This window comes from Botryllus schlosseri, chromosome 9, assembly GCF_051294905.1.
Source record: "Botryllus schlosseri isolate E-star chromosome 9, Bs_hap1, whole genome shotgun sequence".
NCBI classification, from domain to species: domain Eukaryota; kingdom Metazoa; phylum Chordata; class Ascidiacea; order Stolidobranchia; family Styelidae; genus Botryllus; species Botryllus schlosseri.
Window position 1 is genome coordinate 14,782,794 of NC_137244.1, and position 20,823 is coordinate 14,803,616.

The window sequence follows — 20,823 nt, forward strand, 5'->3', positions numbered from 1 at the left end:
ACTCACTCAGAGTTGCAGTGTAAGTTACATACCAGATTACAGCGCACTAGTTGATAGCATGCAATGCCAGGCCTCCCACTGACTGGTTTAGAAACACGATGTCCAGTCAAACGTGTGACGAGATTTATTTTAAAATCTGAGCTTACAGTTGTTATATAATTTATATAAACACGGTGCGAAGTAATTCGTGATTTCTTAAAACGTCTTAGGGGCTAGCTGGTTGAAATGAGATGTTTTGATTTAAAAGAATCTCTTAGAAGTCTTACCGCTATGCGATACCTGCCCAATGCTATGAATATCAAAGCGGAAATTGTGTCTGACACGGGTAAACGGCGGGAGTAAATGGTAGCCCGTCGCTTCAATCAGTACCCAAAAATAGCCCTTGGTTGCAGAAAGGTTAGTGACCCCTGTAGTAGAGAATTCAAAAGAACATCGTATATCAACAATCGTAGCACAAAATATGACGTCACCAGCCTGAAATGTCGAATATGAGAGCTTTCAATGTACTATTTTTAGATGATACACGAACTCTTTTTGTTGACACAGCCTTGGCTGGTGTATTTTTTATAAAAGTCGACTTCAAGGCACACAAATGAAAGTGTGAACGACCCTTTCCGAGTATGCGAAATATGTCGTCTCGATAATTTTTCGCACAGACGAGATTATCCAACAAGTGTTTGCCAATTGCAGAATTTATGGCCTTTGATTGTTCCGCATCAATCTTGAACGGATGAGATGTGGTATTCAAAACATAGAAGATATAAGGAACCTAAAAATTGCCAAGTCTATGTATCAATTCATTGCGGTCAATGTCACTCAAATTTCAACGACTAGGCTACTTCACCTCCGAGTCAAAAGCGCACATAAGCAGTTAAGCACAGCACACGCGCGTCAACGATCGAAGAACAACTACCATATGATCAGGACGGATTACAAAAAAAAACCATCGCTCTTTCAAGTATGCCGGACCCCAATTGTGGAACATCATCTCGCAAGCTATCTGACAGTCGTCGAGCATGTCCGCATTCAAGTCGAAATACAAGCAATTTCTTCTAAATGAATACTAGCCAGCCTTCATGATTACCGGACCACGACCTAACATCAACCTCGCCCTCCACCACATGTCACCTCATTTTGTCGCTTGCGTCTTATATCCTCTGCATTACTTTTCATCAGAGGTGGGCAAAGTAGTCACCATCGCTACTCAAGTAGAAGTAGAAGTAACGCCAAAATTTCTACTCAAGTAGAAGTAGGAGTGGAGGTTCACAAGTGTAAGTAAGCTTATTTTTGCCTACGAAACTGAAAACTTCAAGTAGAAGTAGAAGTAGTCTACAATCATAACTACTTGAAAAGTAGTGAGTTGGCAAAATCTACTTCAAAAAGTAGAAGTACTTCGTTATTATGACCACTTCTGCTTTTCATTCAGTGTGCATGCCTCTTCTTTACTTCGCCTAGAGACTAAGGTGGGTGTCTGATCATAGCAATTTACAGCTGTAAATTGCTATGGTCTGATATTAAAAGCTACTCCAAACTGATTGATTGATTGTTTTGAAATAAATAAAAAAAACTACTGCTGGGTTTACCTCCTACTTCAATTCATATTTACAACACGTGAATCAGCTCTGGATATGTATTGACTAGTGTCCTCACATACTCGAAAACACGTATTTTAGTATGCAGCATAGGAGATGGGCTTAAATTTATTGCTCCGAAAACGACGACGGTCTTATCCAGTTCACTGCACTCTTCACTACAGAACGTAAATATAAACACTAAACAGTGATGCAGTCCAGCTGGTGGCTCAACTCAGTGGTCGCGTCGCTGACTTGTAGCCTATTTACTTGAATGTGGTTGGTACATTATATACAAGGGTTAGGTTTTAGTAGGGATATCCCTGGGGTTTAGCTAGGAGTTTCGGAACTAAACTTGTTGGACTGTCCGTTGATATATTAGCCAGTCTTGGCGCTGATGAATGATCATAGCGTTGAAAATCATGGTCATTGGCACCCAGGCGGTCTAGAAATGTGTACTATGAATTGGCCACGTAAATTCAGACTTGGTTACTTATATTCACGATCACAAGGCAGGTTAAGCAAGACCTGGCCAATTAGGAAAATAACTATTTGCGCCATAACTTCTGCCTTACTGCTTACCATAAAGAATGGATATAGCTGATATGTGTTTCAGCTGTAATTCAAAGTTGTTTACTGATCAGTTCAGTCAAGATTTGGTATCAGTCAAAATCAAGGATGGCTTGATAGGTGCGTACTGCAATGGATGGTATGGAGAATTGTTGGGGTTTAATACAGAACTCAAAGAATAGTTATTGAACACTTCATAGTTTCGGCACAGTAAGCAAGTCAAACTCATTCATAGTTCAAGAATAGATCATTATTCTCAGACGGCCTTGTTTCCCTTCATACTTCATTTCATGTCCCCAAAGGGCCAGGTGCGCACTACCCAGTTTGAGAACCGCTGCACTAGAAGCCTAATTTATGAAAATATAGTGTTGATATATCAAATCGCTAGACTGTCTGTACCATGTACAGACTAAATTCTTACTTATATTTCATTCCAGATTCACGATAACTTATACCATGTCCGACGGATCCGTGATTTCCGAGAAAGAGGTTACTTCCATTGATGAAATCCGTTTTATCTGTTCGAGATGTAAACAAATTCTGCATTTGGACCCATCTTTCAGCAACATCGATAAACGGACTTTTATGGAGCTCATCACTGCTGCAAAACAATCCAATCCCCAGACCAGCACCCAGTCCAGTGTAACATCTATTATCGAATCTCAATCGGAAGAGAAACCTTTTGATGACGGGCCTTTGGAGGAAGGTCGTTCTTCTGGCATAGCAGCCAACCAAGATTCTTCTCAGACAGAAAATGAAGCAATAATGTCTGCTAGTAGAAACAGTACCAAGCCTTACACTAGCAATATAAGTTTCACAATGGTTGGTGACGTCACTAATACGAGTATGGACACTTTCAGCCACAAGCTCAACACCATTATCAAGCTCTTTGATGTGATATCGTCAAACACTTCTCTAGACCACCCCCTCTGCGAGGAATGTAATGATCAAGTTCTAAATCAGTTGGCGAAGGAATTAACCGAGGCGCAGTCGGAGACCGACTTGTATCTGAAATACTGCGATGACTTGAAAAATAGCTCCCCCACGCCCGAGGAACTCGACTCTTTAGGCAAGGAACTTAAAAGCCTGCAAGAGGAAGAGAGAGAACTGCTCGCTCGACTGGAAGAGACTGAAAACGAGAGGGATGATACGAAAGAACAAATAAAGCGAATGAAGATTCAACGGGATAAGCTGAAAACGGAAGAAAAGGAATTTCTGAAGTTAAACGCAGAATCTAGCGCGCAACGAATCGAAATCGACCGGGAACAAAAGACTGTTGAGAATCACATGCAGAATGCCGAATTGCAATTAAAACGTTTGCGCAAAACTAATGTGTTTAACGCGACTTTCCATATTTGGCACACAGGTTCTTTCGGCACTATCAATGGATTTCGATTGGGTAAGCTTCCCAACAAGCCCGTCGAATGGGACGAGATAAATGCGGCGTGGGGACAGACTACCTTGCTGCTCGCGTCTTTGATCAAAAAAATCGGCCTGCAACTGCAGAAGTACCGTCTCGTGCCTTTCGGCAATCACTCGTACATACAAACGCTAGAGAATAAGCCCAAAGACCTGCCGCTGTACGGGAGTAGCCGTTTTCGTCTATTATGGGACGGTAAATTCGATCAAGGGATGATCGCGTTTCTGCACTGCCTTCAGCAATTCAAAGAGGAGCTCGAGAGGAGTAACAAGGATTTGAAGCTGCCGTACAAAATGGACAACGGGAAGATCGAAGACCCATCCGGCACTGGCGACGCGTATCAGATCAAACTGCAGTTTAATTCCGACGAGAACTGGACGAAAGCTTTGAAGTTTATGCTCACCAATTTGAAATGGGGACTGGCGTGGGTGTCGTCAGAATTTCCGTCGACTTCCTCTGGGAGCAAGTGACGAAGTTTTCAGTTACATAATGCCCTCTCAATTATGTAGGCTACCTGTCATTGGGTTTGAACCGTGTTGTAGCAGAGTGATGACGATAATCAGATATGATAAAGTGTCTGTGACTTGTCGGAAGCGCATGCATTCCAAATATTGACTCTTTTGAGTTTTTTCTTCTAGAAACTACGAAGCAAAATTTGAGCTTGAAAAAACGATGATTCTGTATTGTGCGACGAGTCTGTATTACAATAAAGACATCATCTTGGTGATTCCTGTTGATAATTCGAATATCCATCTTGGCGATAGGATTATATTAATTCAAATCTAGTGTTTGCGCTTTTTTGACTTGTGGGGTGGATGACGACAATTTGTAGTAGGCAGGCCGGATATATGCTGACCCGACTAATCTTGGGAATTATCAATATCGTATTGTAATCATGTCGATATGAAGCATGGATGGATGCAACTGGATGGTTGATGCTTCTTGTATTAATTTGTAACATCAAAGTTGAAGTTGGTAACAAAATATGAGAAATCTCATTCGAATGGGTATATGTGGTTCGAGTTTGGAGTCTATTCTTCACCAAGCTATTGTTGTTTGCGCTTGTTATAAACATCGTGTTCAACACCCGTGGTCATTTGACAGCAGGCCACATTGATATTTATGATTCCTGATCTGCCAACTTATAAGACGGGCCCACTCTGATTCTAGACTTTTGTAAAGCATCGCTTATGTAGAACCAGTGACAATGAGGTACAGACATCCAGCGCTTAATATTAGTACCTACTCTGTCTCGAACCTGCAGCCCACTGGGCCCGATGTGACCTGCGGACTCGGAGGTTGGAGACTGACTTGGAGTATCGTACAGTTACCAAGAATGTATAATTTATTTCAGCGATTTTGGAGTTAATTGTTCTAATTATCTGTTAGACATGAAGATGGCATCCAGGCATATTTATGTTGGTATTAGTACAATTGTCTGTTATCAATATTTGATTAGTAGCTTAACAACGCTGAAGGATTGGTTTTTCATTGGTAATAAAATTATAACATGGGCAAAATCTCTTCAATCTTTTCTGAATATGGAGGGAACGCTGTGATGTCTTGAATATTGACTTACAAAGTCTCACATTCATAGAACTGTCCAAGTTTAAAATTGAAAGTAGCCTATGACCGATACGAATTTGGAATAATACTGATTTTTTAACCGATTGATGTGTTATATATATCTGTCTTCTGTGACCACAATTTATTGCAGCCCACATTTGGAATTCGATTGCCGTCTTTCATTTGATCGTTTATGGTCCTTCAAATGGATTGATGTTCATATAACAGACTGTATGCTTTCTGTGTGATCAATCTCTACGTTTACATGCAGAGGGCTAATGTTCAGTGATGGTTGATATGTATAAGTTTTTCAAATGCAATGTTAGTCCTGTGACTGTTTTATCTTGTTATTGACATAAATTTCCTTCAACTGATTTTTCTCTTGTATAAGAATATATTTGCCGATTTCAGATGCTCAACCTCCTGATCGATCTAGCACTGTAATTATGCCCAGACCATGGAGGGTTTTGAAGATAGCAATTTTCATTGCGTCGCTATCGATCATGGCCTTGATTGGTGCCAAATTGTTGAACTCGCAACCGACAAAGAAGGAATACAAGAAAGCGATGAAGACACACGGGACTACTCCGGATTTGAAATTCATTGACAAATTTCTTCACAAAGATCTTGACAAGATCGACAATGTGGAAAACAACTTACCGGTTGACGATAAACCTTCCTACACGGAAAATAGCGAGAGCTTCGGAGGAAAACGGGTCAGTAGGCTAATTGAATAGTTCTACTTTAGTAAAAGCTACTGATATTTGATAGCCTGAATTACTGGTGGCGTATGGAACTTGTTTGGTTGATATTTTTCCATTCCATTACTTTTTTATGGATAGACTGGTACCGTAACGGATTTGTAGCGAAATTACTTGTCTCAACTCATTACGCCGAATTTCTGCGTTAGTAGTGACATATGGGAACTTAGGTTCGTTGATATTTTATTTTCAAATACCATTTTTATCAATAGACTAGTAACAAATTTTGTAGCGAAATAACATGTTTTGGGTCTTAATTCATTTCATGAGAAGAAAGAAATATTCGATTATTTGGATTTTCCTGAATTGAGAAATCAAGCTGGTCGTACAGAATTGAAAAAGATGACGCACTCGAGTCGAGTCTACTGCAGTTTGTTAAGTGTCGTATTTGTAACTTTTTATATATTTTCTGCTAGAGAGAGGATTGAACTTTGCACAATGTATAGATGCTGAATGCTATCCATGATCTCGCCAGGACCAGACATGAAGCGTGATATTTCAAGGTGTTTCAGGCCATTTCCGTCTTCATCACTTCCATCGTGGTACATCACCCAGTTTTTCGCCCAGTAGCCCAATCAATCACCCTTGATAATAATCATTCACATTTCTGTCCTGTAGGCTACCCATGTATTACACGACATCACAAATCACATGTATAATTGGAAGTTCAATGAAACTGACTGATCAATGCTACGGTATGAAATCACTGGTTTCTATTCAACTGTCACGTCACTTCGTTCCTGGAGAGATGTGTCGTTAACTGGTGCCGCTGGGGCGTTGTAACTTCGAACCTTTGCTAAACCGTAGCTTGCTATGTTTTGATAGTATAACCTGACAATTTGCAGGATATACTAGGGTTACCATATTTTGGAATCGGGAAAGGGGGACAATTTTTCAAAATTTTCAAACTTACAATACTGGAAAATCCTGAAAAAAATGGTAAATTTTTCCCACTTTGAGGTCGGTGGACTAAAAAAAGGTCAGCTTTCCTGCTCAACTCCAAAAATACAGGTTTTCTTTGACTATAAAATGTCGTCACTTTCGTTCGAACCACGAATTTCCTATTCAGCGTCATTTATGCCCATTTTCATTCGAATCTATCCCCTATCTTAGCTCTAAAAGCTGTAAAGGAGGACAGATGGGCGTCCTCTGACGGCATTTTCAAAAACCGGAAAAACGATGACAAATCCTAAAGGAGGACACATGGTAACCCTAGGATATACTAAGTCAGAAAGATGACCCTTTTCCCATTTTGAGTTAGTGACAATTCTTTAGTCGGATTAGAGCCAAAACTTGGGCAAAAACTATATCCGTACAGGATAGTGGTGCCGTCGCAAGTGACTGGTCTTCTAGCAGTTGCAAGCTCCTTGCCCATCCGAAATCATGGTCGCAGAGGCAAAAGGCAGATCATTATAATTTGACAAAAGCAAATTTCGAACCAACTGGCACAATCTATTGGGTAATTGCCCCAAATGTCAAAGTGCGAATGCACAATTTCATGCCTGTGTTAGTTCTAGCCAACGCTCTAGTCATATCACGCTATGGACTAATAAAGTAGCTTTTTAGCCGCGCATTTTTCTAAAACGACAAAATTTACGTTTATACGAATCCTGCGTTTTCAGAACAGTAACAGCGATCCTAATTTGAACGTGCACGCATTTTATTACGCTTGGTATGGTAATCCTGACGTGGACGGAAAATACTTTCACTGGAATCATGTTTATCTGCCCCATTGGAACGCAAAAATATCCGCTCAATATCCGACAGGGAAGAGACATCAGCCTCCAGACGACGTAGGTAAGTGCAGACATGTTGAAATGGTTATAGGCTATCTTTTACTTTGCATTTATTGTTACCCAGGGGCTTCGTTTTATCCTCGTTTGGGACCGTATAGCTCGTTGGATGTTGAAATCACGAGAAGTCATCTACGACAATTCCAGCAAGCTGGTATCGGTAGGTGCTGACACCACACAATTTTCAATGTTATCTTCTTACTCAGCTTTAAGTCGTAGATAGTGCATAAACAAGTAGTAATCAGTTACTGGATCTACACTGACTTTTCAATTTACACTAAAAATGAGATTTTGCTCTCACAGGTGTTTTGGCATTATCCTGGTACCCTCCTGGACAAGCTGACGAGAATGGTAAACCCGTTGAAAGTTACGTTGCTACCATATTCGACATAGCAAGCGAATTTAATGTCAAGGTAAGTTCTAGCAAGGAAGGTTACTGGTTAGCCGATTTCTAATGTAGGAGCTACTTCGTCAGTAGCCCCATCCCTCTAAACAAATTTTAAACAGGATAATTGGTTTCTGCCTTAGATCATTATAGTTTATTACCATGGTCACTGAGAAAATGGCTTATTCAGAGCTGAGACTTAGACGACGTATGACACTGTGCTTAATAACCTTTTCTTGAGTATTAATCACGAATAAATGCAATGTTGATGTAGGTTTGAAAAAATGCTTACTGACATTAGGCCACAGGTTCATGACTAGCGTAAACGCATGTCGGCCTCCCGAAGAAAGACTGTTCATTTTAGTCTGCAAATCTGCACCAACAGAGTGCATGGAATAGGCCTTTCTAGTAGTAGCGTTGTAGTGTTGAGTCTTAATGCTGAACCAAATTCAATACCGAAACCTCTGGAGCAGGGGTCACCAACCTGGTGCCCGCGGGCACCAGGTAGCCCGCGAGGACCAGATGAGTGGCCCGCGAGCCTGTTCAAAAAATAGATCGAATTGCAGCATTTGCCAATAATCGTCAGATTATCACCAGTGAGGTTTTAAATATATAAATTGAGTGGTTTAGCTATTGTTGCTTAAATCACACTATAACATGTGACTTAGAAATGACAATACATATATATAAACACTTAAAATGATGCTATCAAATAATTCCAATTACAATTAGTAATATACCAACATGTAGTAGAATAACAAGATATCGAAGACGTAGAATAGGCCTACGGCGTACTGCCCATACAGGCGATATGACGGCATGCCATCCACGGTCTTCTTGAAAGGGTGGGGGGGGGGGTCCGTTATGGTAGCTCGACGTCCCGGACAATGCCAAAGTAGTAAACAACATTACTATCCGGTAGCAAATGGCGGTGACGTACTAGCAGATGCAGTATGCCCAATGTGTATTGCATCTTTTGACACAGCTTGTCTCTCTTACACTTAACGCAATTTATAGTACCATGTTTCTAACTTTCTGTAATCGATGCTGCTGTCAGGTATAATGAAATCTGTCATGTCTGGATGCTGAACAGTTAGAGATTGAAATTGTACCACTGCAAAATCACCTCCACCTCAAAGCCCATAAGGCTGCAGCTAACATTTGGTGCCTTGTGGACACGGAAAAGTACAGTGGTGAATGCGCAGGAGCTATGAAGGTTGCAAGCATGTTTGGTTCAACTTATCGTTGTGAATCAGCCTTTGCGGACATGACATTCATCAAATAACAAACACAGAACACGTCTCACTAATGCACATCTGGAACACTCACTCAGAGTTGCAGTGTAAGTTACATACCAGAGTACAGCGCACTAGTTGAGAGCATGCAATGCCAGGCTTCCCACTAACTGGTTTAGAAACAGATAACACGATGTCCAGTATAACGTGTGACGAGATTCATTTTAAAATCTGAGCTTACAGTTATTATATAATTTATATAAACAAGGTGCGAAGTAATTCCTGATTTCTTAAAAAGTCTTAGTGGCTAGCTGGTTGAAATGAGATGTTTTGATTTAAAAGAATCTCTTAAAAGTCTTACCGCTATGCGATATCTGCCCAATGCTATGAATATCAAAGCGGAAATTGTGTCTGGTACGGGTAAACGGCGGGAGTAAATGGTAGCTCGTCGCTTCAATCAGTACCCAAAAGTAGCCCTTGGTTGCGAAAAGGTTGGTGACCCCTGCTCTGGAGTATCAGGTGTTAATGTAAAAAATGTACTTGGAAATTATGCATCCCCATAGGTTTGTTTATTACCTGTTACAATTGCCTCACAGCTGGTGCAACCTGTGCTGTTTCATTAAGCCGTGAAAAATCAAAGAAACTTCAGTCACATCCGACTCTTCTGTTCTTCTAGGTCTGTTTTCACATTGAAACATACAATGGCCGAAATGCGGAATCAATGAAGAGAGACATCAAATACATTGTGGACAAGTGAGCAATCTATGTGGTGTTAAACTTTGCAGCAGTGTTCGACTTGCATTGAAATTTCAGACCTATGCTGTTCCTTTAGTTCCGTGGTTCTCAACCGGGGGTCTGCGAAGCATTTTCAGGGGGTCCGCGAGACCTCTAAATTTGTAGAGTGATTCATAACCTCTTTTATATTTTTTTCAATTAGTAAAAGCATGAGACAGTTTCGCTCATGTGATCTCTCGCGTTTGAAGGTATGGGACTCATCCGGCCTTCTACCGGCACCACTCCAAGAAAAGTGGCAAGACGTTACCGTTGATCTACGTATACGATTCGTATCTAGTTGAGGCAAGAGAATGGCAAAGAGCGTTTACAGAGCATGGCGACCTCTCGATTAGAAATACAGATCACGACTGTCTCGTTATAGGCTTGCTTGTGGAACAGAGCCACTTGTAAGTATTGATGCGCGTGTGGGACAACTGCTTTCTTGAAATGCAAATCGGCGATATACTTGGTTCATATTGAAAATTGGGTAATGAAAGCACTTCTAACTGGGTTTGTGTGGCGGCATATAGGTCAATGGTATCATCAAATCAGATAGGGTCAATGTTGGTACACAAGCACAAGTAGTGCCGTAAATTTCCACTCAATTTCAAGTAGAGCTGCAGCGATTTTGAAGACACGTGTAAGCTACTTCAAGTGGAAATAGAGTATTAAGGATTAAAAAGTAGGCCTACTGACGTAACCAGTTTCTACAAGTTGATTTAGTAAATGAGACACGGGTCGAAAGCTTCTGGCAGTAAACCGGGATTGGGATTGGCCACTTTCAAAATGGAAGGGACCATTCTCCTGACTAACACAACCAACTAACTAACTAATGACTAGGGCGATTTTTTGACGTTGCAAAAAAAGTAAAAATTTTGTCAACATTGTAGCATTAGGTCAAAACATTGTCAAGATTGTTTACTAAGTCACAATTTTTTAGCAACCTGCATTTTGTTATTATTGGTATCGTACATGTTTGCACTGTCGGTGATCTTATCATCTGACATTTCACTGCTTGTAGCCTACTTTATAAGCCTACCGTTGTAGATGGCCCATTGTCTACTCATTGTGTATCATAAACGGTCAAATGAAACAAATACGTTCCCATGGTGTTATTCTCAACGTACCGCAATATCCCAACTGATTTTCCGGCAACGGTAGGTTGCTTATTATTTGTACCATAATGCGGAATGTAACTGCTGCAATTCTTCATAGGTCCAGATTTCGTTAAAATAAAGTTTTTTCATGTAAAAATTTGTCAAAAAGTTTTTTTCAGGCCAAGCTACTTTATAGGGACAGACAATTCCAACCAGAAAGGAAGAAAAGTAGTACAATTCTAACATTCTGTGCAAAAACGCCTAAAAATTTTGTCTGAATCAAGTTTTTTAACGTCAAAAATGTCAAAATTTTAATTTTCTAGTACAAAATCTTCGGTTTTTAGGTAAAACAATCGCCCTACCAATGACACTATAGATATGTGTAAAGATATATTCAGTCACCGTGATATAGGGGCTGTTTCGTCTAGTTCCTATGATTTTATGGGATGCAAACCTATTACCAAACTTTTCTCTTTAAAAATACAAAGCGTGAAAAGGAAGCAGTTTTGCCTATTGTAAGTAGTCTAAAATGTAACTCGAGTATGTAGTACAAGTATGTAAATTCTACTTGAGTATTCCAAAAAAGTAGACGTACATTACTGATCATCTCTGCTCTTAACTAGCTCTGGCCCGCCATCTAGAGGTAATAATCTTTCAAGCGAACAAAACATTGCCAAGTGATAGCTGACATTCAAATAATTTCCACAAGACCTTTTACGATTAGTTGATTGACATGTTTCACTCGGCTATCATTCCCAGGGTGACATGAGGCCAGATGGTTTGAAGGCGTCATCTATTTTCTTGATTGTAAATGTTCAACTGTTGTTTTCCAGACATCACATCACCACGTCTGGCTTTGATGGAATGTACACATACTTTGCAGCTGATGGGTTCTCCTTCGGGAGTAGGCGCAACAAATGGGCTGATATTGCCCTGCATGCTAGCCGTAATAAACTTCTGTTTATACCAAGCGTGGGACCTGGATATGATGATACTAGAGTCAGGTAAACACTGTTTTGTTTTAAAATCTTTACCAAAGAGATTACCAAATAACCCATTTTGCATCAACTGTTAACAGCTGTCGAACTTAGAATTGTTGTCAAATTGCTATTGATGACTCAATCATACAGTTTAGATAACTTGACGAGACATTCAATTAAACACTCAGGCTCTCAGCCTCTGAATAGTACTGATTTAAATCCAGCGTGCATTCATTGCACTGCTAATGGGAAATTTAGAAATATCCTGCAGGCAATCGAAATGGAGAGGTATTACTAAGAATATGTGATTCGGTCATATCATGTAAAGACATAAACCAGTATTTCCCTAGATTTATTAGGGCGTGTACATCACGTTCACAGAAAAGCTCACCCTTGACTCATCCCTTGAAGCTTGACTCAGAACAGGCAAAAGCCGTGAATTCTGCCATTGACCAACGTCTGTTGGATAATCCTCTTCGTGAGTAAAAGAAGACAGACTTCGGGTTGTTGGGAAAGGTCATTCACATTTTCATGTGGGTGCCATGGAGACGACTTTTATCAAAATAGGCCAATGCAGTCTGAGTTCGTGACGTCATATTTTGTGATACTATTGTTGATATTATACAATGGTCTTCTCAATTCTCTCCTACTTGCTGATGATTACTCCTGGCGAGCGTCAGCCAAAAATATTCATGTTCATTTCAATAGGAATAAACTATTCATTCGTATTACATTTGTATGACAGTAAATTATTATTTTATGATAGTTATAATGACTAAAGCTAATTTTAAACTTTTGCCCTCATCTATTCGATCTGCTTGTCTCAAATCTCAATATACCCATCGCTATTTTTGACAGACCTTGGAACAAAGGGAATTCGCGTGACCGACAGAACGGAGCATACTACGAATCAGGATGGCGGGCCGCCACCTCGTGCGACGGGGTAGAGATAATATCCATTACGTCATTCAACGAATGGCACGAGGGTACCCAAATCGAGCCGGCTGACGGTATGTCGCGGCAGGGGCGGTATCCGTACCTCACGTACGGTTCGAAAGGACCTGATTTTTATTTGGAGCTGACCCGGAAGTGGTCGGACTCTTGGAGGACGGAAACGAAGGATTGATTGTTGCTACAGATGGACGGTGCTTTTTCAAATCGAGGAGCTTAACACGCTGAGATTTGTGTTTGTGTGAAGTAATGTAGAATGGATATGAAGACTGGATGGATTCTAAATCGCTGTGCCTCTTTGACAAATGTCATGTCTAGATTGACTCTTGACTGCTGCCGTAGAAAGGAATTTCCTGTGCAAATGTTAAAATCTACTCATATTCAACAATCCAAATTTGAAGCGAGATCAAACTAGGATGTGTGATAATTTATACATTTGACTCCCAAGTAATCATTGATCAAAGCCGGAGGTGGTTACTGGTTACTGGTCAGCAACGAAGTACTTCCACTTTTTGGGAGTGTTCAAGTAGGTGTTGCTTACTTACAAGGCATACTCAAGTCTCGAAAATTGCACCACATTGCAATGTCATTCTACACTTCTACGGAAATTAAGTAGGATATTGAGTGCCAACGCTGACCGCCTCCGGATATATGCAGCAATTTTTTGTATTTACCTTTGCATCGTTGTCATGCACTGTGAATTGGTAGAGATTTGGGTGGTTAGATATGCGAAATATGAATTGGGTGCAGACTGTTTTTGGTTTTCTTGATAATTTTGAACTACTCTCAAGCATTGGGCCTCAGGCCTGAATGCATTGCTTATGTTGTAAACATTTGGGAAGTGTGCTAGATTTCGGTCTTAACACAAATTTTTTTCTATGCTTTTTAGTTGTGAGGTATTGAACTCAATATGTTCGGGTTACAATACGTCCTCTTTTAAGAGGATTTGTCCTCTTTTTTGAGTTTTTTAAAGGCGTCCTCGGAGGACACCCAAATGTCCCCTTTTTTGAGAATTTCGGTTGAGGGCAAAATCCGACTGAGATACAGTAAATCAGCAGTGAAGTAACGCTCCAGCGGTTATTTCGGCAGCTGAGCTGTAAAGCTGACCTTTTTTTTTCGTCCACCGACCACGAATTTTTCAGGATTTTCCTCCGGTATTGTAAGTCTGAAAATTTTGAAAAGTGTCCTCTTTTCAGATTACCAAAATATGGAAACCTTACAATATGTCTTCTTTATCGCGATGTTTAGTGTGTATATGTGTATTGTGCTATTGCACATACCGCACAATTAATTGGTGGGCATTCAATGATGTGTAAATTTTCTAGCTTTTGTTCACATTCGTCAAACGAGCAAGATGTCGCCGATTGCCTTTCTTTCTTTTTTATAGTGAAGCTAATGCGAAAAATTCTGCAGTGTTGTTTGAAAGTGCAATATATGAATGACTGGATATGCTTGAATCGACGCCTATTTAAAATTGAAGCGGAAGTCTTGCCGATTGGGTTCGATCTTGAATTTCAGCTTCTGGTTGAAGGGTGCATCCTTCATAGTCGCATGCATATGTTAACGTTGCTGTGTTCAAACGATACAGATGGCTGTACACAGTACAGGACCTGTATCTGTTGAATGCGGCCCAGTGGATTTTCTATCTTGCAGTATCTTTTTACTGTGGCTTCTTCGTACTGTTTGAGTAGCTTTTATGGTAGTCTATGCATTTAAAATCCTATGCGATTTCAAGCTAATGTCGACGAGGCATTCTATGGGATATGCTTCAAATATTCCGATTTTGATTGTAATTCTTTTTAATTTAAATGACTGGGCCCAAGTGAGATGTCTCTGCTGGCCCAGTTTTTGATAAGTTCTCTGAAAGATGAATTCATTTCCGTTCAAAATCGGCAATTTTGTTACAATTGAATTTCTGTCTATGGATTGTAAGTTGCTCATTTCACAGACAGTGTTGTTAATGACTGACATTATTCGATGCATTCCATTCAACTAGAGCCTGCATATTAGCATCCACAGTGAGATAATGAGAACTATTGATAGTGCCGAAGCTATGGAATGGATGTATTTTTACCATGCCCGTCAGTGTTGATGGTGAAATGGGAAGAAATTCATAAACATGAAGTTTCTTTCTATTTTTTTATTATTAAATGCAACCCATCCACGATATAAATGTTGTTTCTACATACCATTTAGCATGATTATCTTGTTAGTATTTATTATTGCTAGCTCTCGTCATTAACATCCTTAGCTATTGAATCTCCTGACTGTTCGAAAATTATGGACTTTCTGTTGCCATGCAGTGCATTGGTGGTTGGTTATGCCGCAAATTCTTGCTTTTCGTTATTGGCCTGCAATTACTACGCTGGTACTTGATTGATATGCGGTTACTGGTTACCCATGAAACAGGCTTGCCTTGATCACGTACTGGTGGTTAGATATATGGGGATAGTTGTGATGAATGCTGAATTAGGAACTGGAACGCTGGAGTTTGATTGACAATAATTCTGTACCATTTCTGAGCACAACCTTTCACCAGTATTGTCATGTCGGACTAGAGAACTAAAATACTAGAAATTAACAGTAAGGATTTATAAACTCTTGTGACATCAACGAATTTCTTTTTGCAGACACTAGCTTTATATGATCCACTACCTAAGTAATTGCTTGCATCAGTATCCACGCGACCGCGGACCGGGAAAATTCGTCGATTCAAGATATGGTCGAAGATGATCGCGATATAGAAGGTAAACCTGCCCCCTCCATGCGTGTTTCTGGATGAAATGTGTATCGAGGTGTATCTCACTCTTGTATACTGGATTTGTAATCGTAACCCACAGAAAATCTTATGCTCAAGATTACCCTTAATCCTACTTTGAATGTGCTCTTTGATTCGAGTTTTGTTCAGAGGTAACAAAATTTCACTGTTGAATCCCTCTGTCAATGCTTATTGAAACATGGATTCATTTAATTTATGCGCCATAGGTTAATGTGTTCATTTTGCGGTTAGATATTGACCAACGCAGGTTCTGCCTGTGGCTATGATATTGCAAACTAACCTACTTCTGAGTGCATGCATGCTTGAGTTTCAACAATCTTCTGTTTGATTTCATATTACCGTACACTTTTGAAATATTTTCAGATAACTCTGACAAAATCAAAGTAGACGTAGATGAGAACACGGAAAAAGACAGCCCTATGGAACTCAGCACACAAGACACGTGGGCGGCTCAAAAGTCCCTGGTGTGGCAAGCGGCGCCGTTAATACTACTCTTTATCGTGAGCGTTCTACTGAGAAACGTTCTACAAATAGCGGTCTTCATCGCCTTCACGCTGGCATTCGATGCAATCAATGATTTCATTGTGAAACAGTCGCAATTGATGGTAAATAACTTAATTACTGTCTTTTTCTCTTGTTCAATGTCATGTCGGGTGTCTGCGACTAACCATATTAAAATTTTGCTTCATATTCTTCTAATCACGGACGTTCGGTAGCCTACCCGAGTGCTACTCAGTGGGGTCAATAATAGTCAACATTGCTACTCGAGTAGAAGCAACAGTAATGACGTAAATTTCTTCTCAATTGCCAGTGGTATTAGCAATTTTCGAGAGAGTTCATGTGGGAGTATAAATGAAAGTACTCAACCAAGTATGTGGTTTTAAAAGTAGAATTGTTTGTAGTCAATCTGAGGGAATAATTTCGACATTAAAATATGCATTTTCCATACGGAGGCGTATGACTTAACACTACAAATGGTGCGATTTTCGAATAAATATCGAGTTACTGTGGTGCAATGTTGTTTTTCCCGGTTTTATGCCAATTTTACCCGTTAAAGTGAACGACTACTCTCTACTTAACAAATCCAAACGTGAAAAGGCAAGTGGTTTGGTTCAAAATCCGCTAAATAAAAGTGGAAGTAGTTTGACAAACATATCGGCTCGAGTAAGCACGGCAAGTAGACAAAACTACATGAGTACTCTGCAAAAATAGAAGTACTTCGTTACTGACCAACTCTGGTTATCGGTTCTCTTCATGACCACGACCATATCAACCATCCTGACCGAACTAGCTTGTATCTATGTTCTGAAATCGTATTTGTTTCTTTCTCAGCGCAACCAGTCCTATGCAAAAACGTTTTTGATGATTCCTTACCTTGTCGGATGTATGTGCCTTACCTATCCTTTGATAGAAAATCATTGGTAAGTGTCTGCATATCATACGCTGTGTTTCCCCTTTTAGGACATATTCGCCCTTTAGCAATATCTCATCTATACTATCGTTATCGAAACTTCACAATTGTTGGTTGTCGCAGTGGTATTAGAAACTGGCTGATTATCGCTTCATGTCTAAAGGCTCATAGAATCCTTTCATAAAATGCGTTTTTAGATTGTAAAAATAATGTGCGAGCTATCTAATTTAAACTAGCAAAAGAACGGCGAATGCATCATTGCCTTTGCAGGTTAATGACAATATTTAATCACTCGTATTGGCCGCATATCGGAGGCGGATTTTGGTCGTCATTACTCATGATAGTGACGATGGATTTCATTCTCAAGTATAGTACGATCGTCTTCAAATCTTTCGTTATTTTACTTTCGGGCAAGCTGGTCTCTCATCAGAACCAGGTGATTTCGTTACGGTGGACCATTGCGGATGCAAGCGACTGATTTCTTTTTTTTATAATCCAGGGCCGAGTTTTTATGGCTATCGAAGGCGTGTCGCAGATATTGAGATGCGTATTTCCTGCGCCAGAGTGGGTGAAGTACATGCTGAAAAGCGATTCTTCCGTGTCTATGATCATCTGTGCATTGTTGGCCGTTTTGTATTTGTATCTGAAGGTTAGTTGGTTGAGTGCTGATGTTTTTCAATGCCTTACTAAGTTCTGAAGCGTCTCTAACCCCAAAATTGCCTTTCTGACGATGATAATTCAGCATTTCATCAATACACTGCCACAGGCAGTGTGCCCAATAATCATCGATCAGACTATTTGACAGTTCTTCCCATGACACCAAGTCTGGACACTGACTCTCATTAGGTGTGGAGCTATTAACCACACCATGTCGGACGTAAAGGCTGGACACTTGGATACGACTCCTTTACCCCCTATAGCAGAAATCATGCACCGTTGTATATGACTTGCGCACTTGTGTGTATCACTGACTAGTTACATTATAATACCATATATTGTTGTGATAAGGTAGTAACGCATAGTCACCAACCCAGAACAACAGCCACATCCCTGGGTATCTGGTATCCCCCCTACCTCTTACATTGCATGCATACGCATCGAGAAAGTGTCATGGGAGACACTGCTTTATAGTGTTGTATTGGCCGACCACTAGAGAAGAGCATGGATAGATTTGCGCATGGCAATTATATATTCCATTCATATCAAGATCAACGCACTCAAATTAATTACCTTTGTGCTGGTGCCGGTTTCTAATGTTTTCAATTGTGACTTGATTTCCAGTTTAAAGCGTTGTACAAGCTATTACCAATCGTTATCCACGCCTTCAAGTACAAAACAGTAGCTGCGTATCGGGTACGTTTTTATTGGCATTCTTATTCGACCAGTCACAACACGTACAATTTTCTGTTCCGTAGCTACAGGCAGCCCGACCTGAAGATATATCTACCATGGAAGGAGTTAGGCTTTGCTGCATCTGTCATGATAATTTCCTTGAGCCAGTGATGCTTTCTTGCAAGGTATGGGTGATTTGCCATATGTGAATATGATTTTATTGCTCCTTTTCGTTTGATGTTGTACTTTCCATTCGGCGAATATAATCCTGCGATTAATCGAGTAGTTATCACACTTTGAAAAGAAAAATCGCGTTCATCCATTAGAGGGAAAAAATGTCGGCGATTTCTGTGATGTTCCAGCATGGTAGCATGCGGGCAAAGAACTATAACCTGTGATTGTTGATATATTTTTCATAGTTCACAGGCAGAGGCGGTAAACGCAGTCATCGTGGGTACTCAAATGGAAGTAGAAGTGACATTGTAAATTTCTCAAGTGCAAATAGTACTAGCGATTTCCAAGTAACTAAAAAGTAAACCTACTAAACAGTAGAAGTACTTCGTAACTGCCCACCTCTGATTACAGGTGTCCAGATGTCGCCTGTCAGGTATATTTCTTGTCCAATCATAGCAATGGCTGCCAAACTGTTGAAGTAAATGCCGGTTGAGAGAAAAAATGATGTTTCTTGAACTCGGAATGAGTTTAATTAATTCAAGGTTAATTATTATGATATATCCCTATAAGGTCGTGTCATATTCCATGTATGAATTCAAGAAACAAGGATTTAAATCACAACGGCTCTCAATAACATCGATGTAGCCTCTACGAAAAGACTCGATTTGGGCACGTTTTGTAGATTGCTACTACCACGCCATTCGATTTTGATTTAGTTTGTGGCCAGGCTCGTTTGAACTGAGATCAAGTGGGGTAATAGAAGAGATTAGACAACAAAAACGCTAAAATATCTAAATGTTTCCTGCTACTGGTGCAGGTGCACATAGTTATTTTGGGTAAAATATTCAATTGAACTTTTTTCGCGCTGGGCGCGGTTCAGCCAGCTCATTATTATTTCCTATTTAATAAGTCTCTCATAACATTCTATGCTATCAAACTATGCGTTGGATCGCAAACATTCTGGTCGCTCTTTTAATATTTTTTATATGGCGATAAGGGGATCGCGAAATTTTGTCCCTATCATCAACAGGAGACGTGACTAAAAAAATTTATGAGAACCACTCGTCTAGACGCCATAGTTTTTGGAATATTGGTCAAATATATCGGTGTTATTGGTGTAGGTGCTACGTATCGATTTTATCGTTAAAAAATCCGATATCAGTCGGGCTCTACCTCTGAGTCCACAGCATAGGGAGCATCTGGACCATACACAACAAACGCTTCACAAGATCCCTGACTATCGTTTCCTTCACTTTTCAGCACATTTTCTGCAGTGCTTGCATTCACCGCTGGTTCGACAGCGAGAAGAAGTGCCCCAGGTGCCTTTCCGACACGATTAATTCCATGATTTTTGGTGTTCACCTCAATCAATTCGAGACGTACACAAATTCCAGCAACAAGTGGAAAACGGGCTTGACGGATTATGTGATACAATTCTTCTAGTCGCTAAAGTTCTTCCAGATTTTGCTACTTTGCTGGTGCTGTGCGTTTTTTAACGCCATCATGCGGAGAGATGCTCATTCTCAGTGACGAAGGAACAGGTCTTCCCAAAGTCGGCGCGGCGAGGATATAAATATATTATATGTACAAGACGCAACAGAATTACAGAAGGTCGATTGCTGTCGTTCATAAGAAGATTACACATTATGTACCTGGCGGTGTACTGACGTTGCTTATCCATTGAAATATTGAACATGCAATGAAATGGTTTTGTAACTTGGAATATATCGATTGCCGCGTGTCTGAGATCGGGCAATAGTACTAATTTAGTATTGATTCGGCTAGGTCGGTTGCGGGTTGAGGAACAGGCGTAGCAATTTGCTTAGGCTTACCATATTTTGGAAATCTAAAAAGAGGACACTTTTTCAGAAATTTCAGACTTGCAAAACTGGAGAAGAATTCTCAAACACCGGTGAATTTTTCCCACTTTGTGATCGGTTGACTAAAAAAAAAAAAAAACGTCATCTTTTCGCTCAGAGCTAAAATCACCGTTTTTCACTCCGAAATACCCGCCGGAGCTTCAC

At 40.2% G+C, this 20,823-nt stretch overlaps 3 protein-coding genes across 3 annotated transcripts; all 3 read left to right on the forward strand.

Moving 5' to 3' along the window:
- Positions 1-1,900: 1,900 nt before the first annotated feature.
- On the forward strand, positions 1,901-5,539 carry LOC145446733 (beclin-1-like). Its single transcript, XM_080325087.1, has one exon. The coding sequence runs from the start codon at positions 2,598-2,600 to the stop codon at positions 4,029-4,031; it is 1,434 nt and encodes a 477-aa protein (XP_080181213.1). The 5' UTR covers positions 1,901-2,597; the 3' UTR covers positions 4,032-5,539.
- Positions 5,540-5,573: 34 nt separating this feature from the next.
- Positions 5,574-15,734, forward strand: LOC145446734 (glycoprotein endo-alpha-1,2-mannosidase-like). Its single transcript, XM_080325088.1, has 8 exons — positions 5,574-5,843; positions 7,511-7,685; positions 7,749-7,841; positions 7,985-8,094; positions 9,978-10,054; positions 10,285-10,482; positions 12,006-12,176; positions 13,011-15,734. Exons 1-8 carry the CDS (start codon positions 5,574-5,576, stop codon positions 13,276-13,278), a joined length of 1,362 nt encoding a protein of 453 aa, XP_080181214.1. The 3' UTR covers positions 13,279-15,734.
- On the forward strand, positions 15,711-20,560 carry LOC145446735 (E3 ubiquitin-protein ligase RNFT1-like). Its single transcript, XM_080325090.1, has 8 exons — positions 15,711-15,850; positions 16,246-16,487; positions 17,215-17,303; positions 17,564-17,729; positions 17,793-17,942; positions 18,575-18,646; positions 18,709-18,810; positions 20,060-20,560. The coding sequence occupies exons 1-8, from the start codon at positions 15,823-15,825 to the stop codon at positions 20,240-20,242; spliced, it is 1,032 nt and encodes a 343-aa protein (XP_080181216.1). The 5' UTR covers positions 15,711-15,822; the 3' UTR covers positions 20,243-20,560.
- Positions 20,561-20,823: the final 263 nt, after the last annotated feature.